Here is a 14,694-nt window from a genome sequence, read left to right on the forward strand (position 1 = left end):
TCAACCCATTGAGATGTCAGTCATCCCGCTTGGACCTGCCACTAAGAAGTTATGACCCATCCGAGATATTGGGAATTATTTCAGCTAGGAGTTCAAGGGAGATTTCAATCCAACCCAGAGGGGCGGTGGCTAATATGGAAGGGGGCGAGCTAGTGGTTAAAAGCTAGCCAGTGTCACATCACGCGTGGAGCAAGACCAGAAACTAAGAAAGTGCCGGTGGATTCGAGAGCTTCCCTTTATCCACAAGTTATAAGGAATGGTAACGTGACACATTCAGGCAACAGCAATCCCATACCTGTATCCTACCTTTATCTGTACTTTTGGCTACAATACCTGCATATTACTCTGTATATATTTGTGCTATCTAGTGCGCCTTTTGGCAATTAAAATATCAATTAATTTTGGGCTGCTCTTTTATCTAAAACCAGTTTCTCACATCCTTTATTCCGGCTAGTACTTATACGCTACCTGGGGTTGGTTTCTGACCCAATATAAGCTTGTTAACGGATCGGGCTTATATCTAATGAGGAACGGGTGGCAGCATACCATTCTGGTGCTATTGGGGGATCCTGGCAGTGATGGACCAGAGGTTTATATATATATATATATATATATATATTCCCGGCCTTGGACTGGTGATATATATACCGCCCTCACTGCAGAGTGCCTCGATAACCAATAAGTGACAGGGCAGCCTCTCCGGCGACTACTTATCCTAGGTACAGTTCCCTAACTGACCTGAGGGTAAGGGGGGCAACAGAGAGCTGTGACTGTGTAAGCTCCGTCACAGATTGGTGAAACGGGGGGATAGATAGGGATAGGGATATCAGAAATGGTAGTTATATAACTAATTATAGTTATATAACTAATTATTAGATCACTGATTCATAGAAAAGTGGAAGTCTGAAAATAAATTTCAGTTTATGTTGTAAATATTCAAGTATGAAAATGTAGATAATGCTATTTTTTGAGCATCCATTATTCCTTTTTCTTCATTTTCAGTTTAAAAATTAATATTTTGTTCATGTTTTTATTTGGAATTGAATATGCAGCTCCCAGCGCCTTTGTGTATACGGAAATAAATGCTATTATGATGATCAAGCTTTTTCCCAGGTGTTGTAAATACACTGCTATTATTTTGCGCATAACTGTATACAGTATGATAAGCTTTAATCCTCTTATCTCTACCAAGTATAAAACATGCACAGAATGGCCACTTTATTAGAGACACACATCTACTAGCTCATCAAAGCTCCTTTGGCTTTCAGAACAGCAGCCATTTGTTACGTCATAGATTTCACTAGGTGTCGAAATTGTTCTGCAGGAATATTCACCCATATGGTAAGGATAGCTATTGCAGGTGCTGCATAGCAGATAGAAGTATTAAAAAACTCGAAACAGCTCATTCTATCTTGTCTCGGATTAAAATCTGGTGACTGCAAAGGTGACGGAAGCAAGCTGTCACTGTCCTGGAAGCAATCCACGACTATATAACCTTTATGGCATGTTGTATTGTCCAGCTGAAAATGTCCTTCTGCCTTAAAGTAAGTATCTTCTATGAAAGTGGACGACCACAATGATAAGCCGAAGTCTTCAAACAACCATCAATATGTATCACAGGTATTCGTTATACCAAGAGAACGTTCCTCCCTCCATTATTCCACCACCGCCAGCCTGAACTATTAATGCCCAAAAGGAAGGGTTCATTGATTCATGTAGAAACCAAAATTTGGTCCTCCTATTAGCATGATAAAAGAGAAATATGGATTACTCTGAGGAAACCTTTGCACTGCTCGTTGATATAGCTTTTGAGCTATTAACCACACCACCTGAGGATGCGAAACGCGCATTGGGGAATGTGTCCGCAGTTTATGTACGAATGACAGATATAATATAAATACTCCTCCTATTTGTTACAATTTTAATATGCACAGCGTTCAACATAAATCCGTTGGCCCTTCTTGATAGACACTGGACTATTGCTCCCTTATTGGACTTTTTTCTACCAATATCTTACACTGAGTACTAACTCAATTTAGGGGTATCAGTCGTGTCTTTCATGAATTTCCAATACTGGACAAAACGTCTTAGTTGTTCGCATTTTGCATTTTGTCCTGACCTATTCTCCGGCTTCTTTTTTCATCCATTGATCAAATCACATTGTACTCATAAATCCTATATGGTTTATGTATTTTTGATGGTAATTTTTTGTATTATTAAAAACTTTTCAGATTTTTTGTATATTTTTGACTCGGTTTCTCTTTGGTTAGCATATTATGATGAGTCGTTAATTATGTGGGTACACTAGAAATGTGGAACTGGTATCTTTGTATAATTTTTACCACTAGAGTTGCATTTCTATTTAGACAGCATCACCATTCAAAATGGTCATCTGCTGTTATAGCCCATACGAGCTAAGGAAAGATGATTTGTGCATTCAGACACAAATCATCATCATTTAAGGAAAGATGATTTGTGCATTTAGACATACTAATCAAAGCATCAGTGTTGTATTTAGCTGAAACTTATGTAACTGTGCACCTCCTGTTCCTCTGAATGATTTTTTATGTCCTCCTCGAATACCCTTCATTGATAAGTTGTATACATCCACAGCATTCCCTTTCATTGGACGCTTTCTTCAATTAAAGAATGCAAAACAAGGTTTTCAGTTTTTGAAAAACTGTCCCACAACTAATCTAGCACTGCTGACCATTCCACGTTTGAAGTCACTCAGATCACTGAATAGTCCCAGTCTAATGTGGATTCATACTGAAGCTGATCAACTCAAAGCTTGCTCACTTGATTTTATGCAGCATTTGGGGTTATGAGTCTAATTTCCATACAAAAAAGCTTTCGTAATGAAAAGGCAAGTATAGCTAATAAATTGGCCATTCAGTATATAAACTTGTTCAATAAAACATGACAGAATACAAGACCTTCACAGCCTTCTACACATTAAAGGGGAGATTTCATTATACCTTCTCTCCATAAACCTGGTGATCCTGAGGAACATCGGGAATTTCTTGTTTACAATCCTGTGAAAGAAGAGGACGAGGACATCTCTCTGGTGTTGTCCTCTTACTGGATAGAACTGGAGGAAACACATACAGGGACTGAATTCATTCTTTTCATACACATAATTATAAGATGTGTGTGGTTAGTCCTGTCTATTACCTGGTGATGTGAGGGGCTGGGGAACCTCCATCATGACGTCCTTGTACAGATCTTTGTGTCCTTCTAAATACTCCCACTCCTCCATGGAGAAATAGACGGTGATATCCTGACACCTTAACGGAACCTGAAACATACAATGATACCGTCATCACACCAATCTCTTTATAGCGTTACTTTATAATGTCCCAGCAGTGTCACCTCTCCAGTCAGCAGCTCAATCATCTTGTAGGTGAGTTCAAGGATCTTCTGGTCATTGATGTCCTCATGTATCAGGGGGTGAGGTGGAGGCCCCGTGATTGGGCTCAGGGGTCTTCCCCATCCCTCAGACACAGGGTCCTGACAACTCTTACTAGAAGTCTTCTTCACTACTGTGTAATCCTGGTTATGGAGAGACACATTAATAAATCTCACTACAGACATTTCCAGAGTCCTCACCTCTCCAGTTCTGTCCATCTGTTATTCCCATAGATAAGAATGATGTAATGTGACGTCATCAGAATCTCTCACCTCTCCAGTAAGCCGGAAGAGGATCTCTAGGGTGAGGTGTAATATCCTCTCCGCCATCTTGTTCCTGTCCTTATCCATCCTTAACGGGTCAATCTGGAAAATGTTCTTATACAGAAGATCTCCACTGAGAGGATCCGATATTGTAGAGACCTGAAGGGGAAGAATATGAGCTGATGTGAAATCATACAGAATCCCATGTAATAACACATTTACTGCAGACAATGGGGAGGATGTACAGACACATACAACATGTAGAATAATTGGTGTTAATTGGTGTTGAAAATATTGAACAAATGTAATTATAGTGAGGTAAAAAAGTAAGATAAAAGAAAAAAATCGCGATGGATATGGTAGTATAAAACCAAAAACATACATACTATGGCTAAAAATATGGGTGCCGCAAGCTGCAGAAGAACCACCATTGGCATCGGGGCAATAGAACAAGCAACTGTCCTCATTTATGTCAGTAAAGCAAAGGGCGTTATTGAATATATCGCATATCACTCATCTCATTCATAGCAGGATGATTTTACCCCTGACAGTGACACTGTCAGTTTGAATCCGTGTTCTGTGTTAGCTGCCATAAAACAGTTAATATTTTACATTGCAAACTTTCACTTCCGTTATTGATACCTTTCTTTAGCTGTTCTGCCCCTTAATACATTCATCCACAGCACTATAGGGGCTAAGGAAGATATTTTACAACTTCTTCAAGTTGTTTTTTGGGAGTGACAGTGAGCTCTTGGCCGGAGAAGATGGAGTGCACAATTTAAATGCCTGGTGGGTAGCTTGTCAGCTGCAGTGCTAGGAGCACAAGTAGAGACTGCCAAGGAGATAGCGACACGTAATGTAATCTAGATCTGGTTCTCAGGCAGGGGGAAGGATAAGAGAGGAAGGCTCCTCAGAATTTGTCCAATACTGAGGCAACTGTCAGCTTAGTCAGGAATGATTATGTTGATCATTCTTTGGTTGACATATCCTGGGAACCAGATCAGGGTGATGATGATGTGATATTAGCAATGGAAGAGGGTGGTTTCGTCGGAGATGAAGAGCACAGCTTTCATTTGGCCAAGCTAGAAATACTGTTGGTGGAGAATGTCCAACTTCATCTACAGCTCTGGTTCTCATGGCGGTGCAATCCCTACATCTTGGCTGTGGGAATTCTTTTTACATTGCCAGTGTGCTGGCTCTCCAGAAGGAAAATAAACAGTAAGTGTTCATAATCAAATTCACAAAGCACTACAGATCTCCATCAGTGCATGCACTGACACCACTTGTTCATTTAGGAAAATCAAGCTGACGAGTTGTAAGATCAAGGCTCAAGCTGTCCTTATTCCCCTGCTCCTCATGCTCATCTTTCTGGTAGCCAAGTTGCATCCTAAAGTAGTAAATAATAGAGGGAATCCAGCGTCCGTAATTCAAAAAGAAAATGTAAAACTTCACATTAATTTAAAAAAATAAGCTTAAAACCTCTATGTATATGAAAAAACACTTATATAAACATGTCGAGCCAGCGTGTTTCGAGCTGAAACTTTTAATAATGATATACGGTAACTAGATTATGAGCTTCTGCTCGAATAGATCAAGACTCCTAATTATTCTGGTGGTGCTGTTGTTGCTGCGTATCACTTAAAGCAGAGGTCCCCAACTCCAGTCCTCAAGGCCCACCAACAGGTCATGTTTTCAGGATTTACTTTGCATTGCACAGGTGATGCAATTATTACCTGGGCAAGACTAAGGAAATCCTGAAAACATGACATGTTGGTGGGCCTTGAGGACTGGAGTTGGGGACCCCTGACTTAAAGGACTCCGCTTCTGTTTGAGAGACTATAGCATTTGCTGAGCCTCAATGGCAGAAACCCAGATGCAATTATTTCTAATAGAAATGGTCTCTCTGTGCTCACAATGCAATAGAATGTGCGCTGCTCTCTTAACTTGGCATTGAGTTTGGTAGTGCAGAGCACCGTAGACACATGAAGCAGGACCTGTGGTCATGGAGAGCATGTTTTTATGTCCCACTAGGAGAATGCTTTGAGCAGCAGCGATGCACCAGTGCAATATGTGGTGTAGCCTCCACGATAGATCTGGTTCCTTTGCCAGACAATGGTTATCCATCTCCTCCGACTCCACTTTCACTCCTCAATGGATACGACTCCATACCCAATCAAAACAGGGTACAGTGCTGTATTGTCTTCCAAAACGTTTCATTCTTGTAAACTTAAAGGGACTCTGTCACCTGAATTTGGTGGGCTATGTAAATGCTCTGTTTTCGGTCCGATGGGCGGTGTTTCTTCTTTTTTCCTCCACCCCATCCTTCCCCGCTGTCCGCAATTTGTTCCGAAATTGAAGTAGGTGTCCTCCATAGTTCGTGCGTCCGCAATACAATCTTGTCTCGCGCACGCACAGTATGCTTTGCCCAACTGCGGGTAAAGCCGAAAATCATTACTGTGCGTGCACCGGCGCACTATGTCCCGTAACACAGAGAAATACTTCCGGAACATAGTGTGTCGGCGCATGCGCAGTAATGCTTTTCGGCTTTGCCCGCAGATGGGCAAAGCATACTGCGCACACGCGAACTATGGAGGACACCAACTTCAATTCTGAAAAATATTATGGACAGCGGGGAAGGATGGGGTGGAGGAAAAAAGAAGAAACACCGCCCATCGGACCGAAAACAGGGCATTTACATAGCCCGCCAAATTCAGGTGACAGAGTCCCTTTAACCCCTTTCTGACATCGGACGTACTATCCCGTCCATGTGGGGTGGGCCCCTATGACCATGGACGGGATAGTACGTCCAGCGCGATCGGCGGCGCTCACAGGGGGAGCGCCGCCGATCGCGGCCGGGTGTCAGCTGCCTATCGCAGCTGACATCCGGCACTATGTGCCAGGAGCGGTCACGGACCGCCCCCGGCACATTAACCCCTTTGACACAGCGATCAAAGATGATCGCGATGTGCCGGCGGTGCAGGGAAGCATCGCGCAGGGAGGGGGCTCCCTGCGGGCTTCCCTGAGCCCCCCGCAGCAACGCGATCACATCGCGTTGCTGCGAGGGTCTTACCTCCCTCCCTGCTCCAGGCCCGGATCCAAGATGGCCGCGGATCCGGGTCCTGCAGGGAGGGAGGTGGCTTCACAGAGCCTGCTCAGAGCAGGCACTATGAAGCCTGCAGTGCTCTAAGTGAGATCAGTGATCTGACAGAGTGCTGTGCAAACTGTCAGATCACCGATCTGTGATGTCCCCCCCCCCCGGGACAAAGTGAAAAAGTAAAAAAAAATTTTTCAAATGTGTAAAAAAAAATAAAAAAAAATATTCCAAAATAATGAAAAAAATATATATATTATTCCCATAAATACATTTCTTTATCTAAATAAAAAAAAAAACAATAAAAGTACACATATTTAGTATCGCTGCGTCCGTAACGGCCCGACCTATAAAACTGGCCCACTAGTTAACCCCTTCAGTAAACACCGTAAGAAAAAAAAAAAAAAAACGAGGCAAAAAACAATGCTTTATTATCATACCGCCGAACAAAAAGGGGAATAACACGCAATGAAAAAGACAGATATAAATACCATGGTACCGCTGAAAACGTCATCTTGTCCCGCAAAAAATGAGCCGCCATACAGCATCATCAGCAAAAAAATAAAAAAGTTATAGTCCTGAGAATAAAGCGATGCAAAAATAATTATTTTTTCTATAAAATAGTTTTTATCGTATAAAAGCGCCAAAACATAAAAAAATGATATAAATGAGGTGTCGCTGTAATCGTACTGACCCGAATAATAAAACTGCTTTATCAATTTTACCAAACGCGGAACGGTATAAACGCCTCCCCCAAAAGAAATTCATGAATAGCTGGTTTTTGGTCATTCTGCCTCACAAAAATCGCAATAAAAAGCGATCAAAAAATGTCACGTGCCCGAAAATGTTACCAATAAAAACGTCAACTCGTCCCACAAAAAACAAGACCTCACATGACTCTGTGGACCAAAATATGGAAAAATTATAGCTCTCAAAATGTGGTAATGCAAAAAATATTTTTTGCAATAAAAAGCGTCTTTCAGTGTGTGACGGCTGCCAATCATAAAAATCCGCTAAAAAACCCGCTATAAAAGTAAATCAAACCCCCCTTCATCACCCCCTTAGTTAGGGAAAAATTAGGGCTAGGGTTAGGGTTAGGGCTAGGGTTAGGGCTAGGGTTAGGGCTAGGGCTACAGTTTGGGTTGGGGCTAAAGTTAGGGTTCGGGTTGGGGCTAAAGTTACAGTTAGGGTTTAGATTACATTTACAGTTGGAAATAGGTTTGGGATTAGGGTTAGGGGTGTATCAGGGTTAGAGGTGTGGTTAGGGTTACTGTTGGGATTAGGGTTAGGGATGTGTTTGGATTAGGGTTTCAGTTATAATTGTGGGGTTTCCACTGTTTAGGCACATCAGGGGCTCTCCAAACGTGACATGGCGTCCAATCTCAATTCCAGCCAATTCTGCGTTGAAAAAGTAAAACAGTGCTTCTTCCCTTCCGAGCTCTCCCGTGTGCCCAAACAGGGGTTTACCCCAACATATGGGGTATCAGCGTACTCAGGACAAATAGGACAACAACTTTTGGGGTCCAATTTCTCCTGTTACCCTTGGGAAAATACAAAACTGGGGGCTAAAAAATATTTTTTGTGGGAAAAAAAAAGATTTTTTATTTTCACGGCTCTGCGTTATAAACTGTAGTGAAACACTTGGGGGTTCAAAGTTCTCACAACACATCTAGATTAGTTCCCTGGGGGTCTAGTTTCCAATATTGGGTCACTTGTGGGGGGTTTCTACTGTTTAGGTGCATTTGGGGTTCTGCAAACGCAATGTGACGCCTGCAGACCATTCCATCTAAGTCTGCATTCCAAATGGCGCTCCTTCCCTTCCGAGCTCTGCCATGCGTTCAAACGGTGGTTCTCCCCAACATACGGGGTATCAGCGTACTCAGGACAAATTGGACAACAACTTTTGGGGTCGAATTTCTCCTCTTACCCTCGGGAAAATACAAAACTGGGGGCTAAAAAATAATTTTGGGGGGAAAGATTTTTTTTTTTAATTTTCACGGCTCTGCGTTACAAACTGTAGTGAAACACTTGGGGGTTCAAAGCTATCACAACACATCTAGATGAGTTCCTTAGGGGTCTAGTTTCCAAAACGGTGTCACTTGTGGGAGGTTTCTACTGTTTAGGTACATTAGGGGCTCTGCAAATGCAATGTGACACCTGCAGACCATTCCATCTAAGTCCTCATTCCAAATGGAGCTCCTTCCCTTCCGAGCCCTCCCATGCGCCCAAACAGTGGTTCCCCCCCACATATGGGGTATCAGCGCACTCAGGACAAATTGGACAACAAATTGTGGGGTCGAATTTCTCCTGTTACCCTCGGGAAAATACAAAACTGGGGGCTAAAAAATAATTTTTGTGGGAAAAAATTTTTGTTTTATTTTTACGGCTCTGCATTATAAACTTCTGTGAAGCCCTTGGTGGGTCAAAGCGCTCAGCACACATCTAGATAAGTTCCTAAGGGGGTCTACTTTCCAAAATGGTGTCACTTGTGGGGGGTTTCTACTGTTTAGGTACATTAGGGGCTCTGCAAACGCAATGTGACACCTGCAGACCATTCCATCTAAGTCTGCATTCAAATGGCACTCCTTCCCTTCCGAGCCCTCCCATGTGCCCAAACAGTGGTTCCCCCCACATATGGTGTATCATCGCACTCAGGACAAATTGGGCAACAAATTTTGGGGTCCAATTTTTCCTGTTACCCTCGGGAAAATACAAAACTGGGGGCTAAAAAAATAATTTTTGTGGGAAAAAAATTTTGTTTTATTTTTACGGCTCTGCATTATAAACTTCTGTGAAGCACTTGGTGGGTCAAAGCGCTCAGCACACATCTAGATAAGTTCCTAAGGGGGTCTACTTTCCAAAATGGTGTCACTTGTGGGGGGTTTCTACTGTTTAGGTACATTAGGGGCTCTGCAAACGCAATGTGACACCTGCAGACCATTCCATCTAAGTCTGCATTCAAATGGCACTCCTTCCCTTCCGAGCCCTCCCATGTGCCCAAACAGTGGTTCCCCCCACATATGGTGTAACATCGCACTCAGGACAAATTGTGCAACAAATTTTGGGGTCCAATTTCTCCTGTTACCCTCGGGAAAATACAAAACTGGGGGCTAAAAAAATAATTTTTGTGGGAAAAAAATTTTGTTTTATTTTTACGGCTTTGCATTATAAACTTCTGTGAAGCACTTGGTGGGTCAAAGGGCTCACCACACCTCTAGATAAGTTCCTTAGGGGGTCTACTTTCCAAAATGGTGTCACTTGTGGGGAGTTTCAATGTTTAGGCACATTAGGGGCTCTCCAAACGAAACATGGCGTCCCATCTCAATTCCAGTCAATTTTGCATTGAAAAGTCAAATGGCGCTCCTTCGCTTCCGAGCTCTGCCATGCGCCCTAAGGCCATGTTCACACAGTGCGTTTTTTACCGCGGAAACGCAGCGGTTTTGCCGCTGCGGTTCCGCGGCTGTTTTCCATGCAGGGTACAGTACACTGTACCCTATGGAAAACAGGACCCACTGTGCACATGGTCCTGAATTGAAAAAAAAAAAAACCGCACTGATTAGCTGCGGTAAAAAAGAAGTACCATGTCACTTCTTTTTGTAAAACAGCAGCGGTTCTGCACCCATAGACCTCCATTGTGAGGTGAAACCAGCAGTAAAACCCGCAGATCAAAAATAGATCTGCGGGTTTTATTGCGGTTCGTGGTGCAGAACCGCTGCAGCAGGAAGTGCGGGGAAGCGGGCGGAAGTGCGTGGGTGGAGTGTGGCTGCCCCGATCCCACCCCCCCCCATGCTCCGATGCCCCTCCCCCGTGCTCCGATGTCACCCCCCCGTGCTCCGATGCCCCCCCCCGTGCCCTAATCTCCCCCCTTATACTTACCCGGCCTCCCGGTGTCCGTCCGGCCGTCTTCTCCCTGGGCGCCGCCATCTTGCAAAATGGCGCGCGCATGCGCAGTGCGCCCGCCGAATCTGCCGGCTGGCAGATTCGTTACAAAGTGCATTTTGATCACTGAGATATAACCTCAGTGATCAAAATAAAAAAAATAGTAAATGACCCCCCCCCCCTTTGTCACCCCCATAGGTAGGGACAATAAAAAAAATAAAGAATTTTTTTTTTTTTTTCACTAAGGTTAGAATAGGGTTAGGGTTAGGGGTAGGGTTAGGGGTAGGGGTAGGGTTAGGGGTAGGGTTAGGGGTAGGGTTAGGGGATTTTCAGCCATTTTAACCCTAAAAAAATTCCTAGAAAACACACAGACTCTGGCTAGAAAACTGCATCAAAAAACGCATCAAAAAACGGAACAAAAAAGGACCAAAAAAAGGACCTGCGTTTTCTGCCAAGAGCTGCAGTTTTTTAAAAAACAGTCCTGAAAAAAAAAGGATGGAAATCAGGAACGTGTGAACATACCCAAACAGTGGTTTACCCCCACATGTGGGGTATTGGCATACTCAGGACAAATTGTACAACAATGTTTGGGGTCCATTTTCTCCTGTTACCCTTGGTAAAATAAAACAAATTGGAGCTGAATTAAATTTTTTGTGAAAAAAAGTTAAATGTTCATTTCTATTTAAACATTCAAAAAATTCCTGTGAAGCACTAGAAGGGTTAATAAACTTCTTGAATATGGTTTTGAGCACCTTGATGGGTGTAGTTTTTAGAATGGTGTCACACTTGGGTATTTTCTATCATATAGACCCCTCAAAATGACTTCAAATGAGATGTGGTCCCTAAAAAAAAATATGGTGTTGTAGAAATGAGAAATTGCTGGTCAACTTTTAACCCTTATAACTCCCTAACAAAAAAAAATTTTGGTTCCAAAATTGTGCTAATGTAAAGTAGACATGTGGGAAATGTTACTTATTAAGTATTTTGTGTGACATATCTCTGTGATTTAATTGCATAAAAATTCAAAGTTGGAAAATTGCGAAATTTTCATAATTTTCGCCAAATTTCCGTTTTTTTCACAAATAAACGCAGGTAATATCAAAGAATTTTTACCATTGTCATGAAGTACAATATGTCACGAGAAAACAATGTCAGAATCACTGGGATCCGTTGAAACGTTCCAGAGTTATAACCTCATAAAGGGACAGTGGTCAGAATTGTAAAAATTGGCCCAGTCATTAACGTGCAAACCACCCTTGGGGGTAAAGGGGTTAAACACTGAGAAGCTGTTTGAGAGTATGTGCACACGTTGCGGATTCTCTGTGGATCCACAGCGTTTTTTGCAGTACAGAAACGCTGCAAATCCGCAATTGATTTACAGTACAATCTTATTCAATGAGAAAAACAAAAATTCTGTGCACACTTTGCGGAAAATCCACTGTGGAAACGCTGCGGTTTAAAAGAAGTAGCACGTCACTTCTTTTTGTGAATCTGCAGCGTTTTTGTACCCCTTTCATTATAGAAAACTGCAGGGGTGAAAAACGCAGCAAATCCGCAAGAAAACCGCAGCAAAAACGCCCAAAAAACGCTGCAGAATCGCACAAAAATCGCGACAAATCCGCAGGTGCGTTTTCTGCCAGGAGAGGCAGAATCAGCACCAGAAATTCCTAAGCCTAATCCGCAACGTGTGCACATAGCCTCATAGATTCTAATTATGGGAAACAAAGCTATACATGGGATGAGCTGCTCCTCTCCATTAAGCAGCTACCTCAAACTACATAGCTCTTTTAAAGAATTTAAATGAGCTAAATATGATCAATTTATCCAATCATAAAGATGTACATCAAGCTGATCAACTATGCACAAAAAATCCCAGGTTTTACCCTGTCCAATCAAGAGTAGAGTGCATGGACAGATTTCAAACTGTTATTGAACGGGAACTAAGATCTCTAGACATGTGTGTAAAACAAAAGGTGCATACTGGCAATCTTAATTATAAGCAGCACAAAGCTATTCAAGAGATCAAAAATATGAAAGAAATAGTTGTAAAAAAGCAGACAAAGGTGGCTTAATTGTGGTGATGGACACTGCTACATATGGAGATCAGATGAATGATTTACTAAATGATAAAACCACATATAAAAAACTATCCACAGATCCCACAGTCTCTTTTAAAAAAGAGCTGTTTTGTTTGGTGGATGATGGTGTAGCACTGGGCGTGCTGACTAAAACACAGATGGAATATTTAAAAGTCAATCATCCTGTCATCCCCACTATATACGGTTTACCCAAAGTCCACAAGGAAATTGTACCCCCTCCAATGCGTCCTATTATTTCTAGTGTAGGATCTCTGACTGAGCACCTTAGTCAATGGGTGGATTAGTTGTTGCAGCCTTTAGTTATGAGAGTTCCAGGTTTTTTGTGAGATTCTAAAGATGTTTTATATCAACTCTCTAATATTACATGGAAGGAGAATTTTCATTGGATTGGGTGTGACGTCATTTCGCTTTAAGGCCCCTTCACATTAAGCGACGCTGCAGCGATACCGACAACGATCCGGATCGCTGCAGCGTCGCTGTTTGGTCGCTGGAGAGCTGTCACACAGACCGCTCTCCAGCGACCAACGATGCCGGTAACCAGGGTAAATATCGGGTAACTAAGCGCAGGGCCGCGCTTAGTAACCCGATGTTTACCCTGGTTACCATGCTAAAAGTGAAAAAAAACAAACACTAGATACTTACCTACAGCCGTCTGTCCTCCAGCGCTGCGCTCTGCTTCTCTGCACTCCTCCTGTACTGGCTGTGAGCCGGAAAGCAGAGCGGTGACGTCACCGCTCTGCTTTCCGGCTCACAGCCAGTACAGGAGGAGAGCAGAGCACAGCGCTGGAGGACGGACGGCTGTAGGTAAGTATCTAGTGTTTGTTTTTTTTCACTTTTAGCATGGTAACCAGGGTAAACATCGGGTTACTAAGCGCGGCCCTGCGCTTAGTTACCCGATGTTTACCCTGGTTACCAGTGAAGACATCGCTGGATCGGTGTCACACACGCCGATCCAGCGATGTCCACGGGAGATCCAGCGACGAAATAAAGTTCTGGACTTTATTCAGCGACCAACGATCTCCCAGCAGGGGCCTGATCGTTGGTCGCTGTCACACATAACGATTTCATTAACGATATCGTTGCTACGTCACAAATAGCAACGATATCGTTAACAATATCGTTATGTGTGAAGGTACCTTTACACGTCCATACCACAGAATGTCATTATTCAGGCGTTAGAATTCCATCTAGATAAATACAGTAATTACACTAATGATCTATGTAATTTTATAATGCAAGCTGTATTTTTCCTGATGAATCATAACTATTTTTCTTTTGACCGACAGTTTTATCTTCAATGTAAGGGAGTTTCTATGGGCGGTAAGCACTCACCTTCGATAGCCAATTTGGTTATGTCCTACTGGGAGGAACTGTTTTTGTATTCTGATGACAACCCTTTTCTGTCTGATGTGTTCTGGTATGGTAGATACATAGATGATACGCTCCTTATCTGGAGTGGTAATGTATCTGCCATACCAGAGCTTCTGAGCTACTTTAATTCAAATGCGCTCAATCTTCGTTTTACATGCAGTACTGATCCCCATATGATTGCATTTTTGGATCTTGCACTATGTGGCACTGTTGATGAGACCATCACCACTTCTACGTATTATAAACCTCTATCTGGTAACAGCATTTTACATGCTTCTAGTAGCCACCCAAGTCCCACTATCAAGTCAATACCAGTAGGTGAATTAAACAGAATCACCAGAAATTGTAGTGATGCTGTGGCTTTAAAACAAGAGATAGATACATGTTGTGAAAAGTTAAAAAAGAGGGGATATCCTAATTGGTCGCTAAATAGGGCTAGGAAAATTGTTCAAAAGAAAAAACGATGTGATATGATAAGACCAAAAGAAAAAAATAGTAGCAATACTGAGAATCAAAAAGTGATTTGCTCTATTCAATATAGCCCTCAATACAACAATATTAAATCATTGATTCTTAAAAATA

General features: G+C 42.4%; 1 protein-coding gene across 1 annotated transcript in view; it reads right to left on the minus strand.

Moving 5' to 3' along the window:
- LOC138666626 (zinc finger protein 850-like) overlaps nucleotides 1-14,694 on the minus strand; it is a 154,737-nt gene that overhangs the window by 56,478 nt on the left and 83,565 nt on the right. The window contains exons 9-12 of the mRNA XM_069754822.1: nucleotides 3,682-3,831; nucleotides 3,373-3,552; nucleotides 3,175-3,298; nucleotides 2,979-3,091 (exon numbers count right to left, since the gene is read on the minus strand). Coding sequence (XP_069610923.1) covers nucleotides 2,979-3,091; nucleotides 3,175-3,298; nucleotides 3,373-3,552; nucleotides 3,682-3,831 — 567 coding nt within the window. The remainder of the gene's footprint in view (nucleotides 1-2,978; nucleotides 3,092-3,174; nucleotides 3,299-3,372; nucleotides 3,553-3,681; nucleotides 3,832-14,694) is intronic.

The sequence above is a fragment of the Ranitomeya imitator genome, chromosome 2 (assembly GCF_032444005.1).
Source record: "Ranitomeya imitator isolate aRanImi1 chromosome 2, aRanImi1.pri, whole genome shotgun sequence".
In the NCBI taxonomy this organism is placed as follows: Eukaryota; Metazoa; Chordata; class Amphibia; order Anura; family Dendrobatidae; genus Ranitomeya; species Ranitomeya imitator.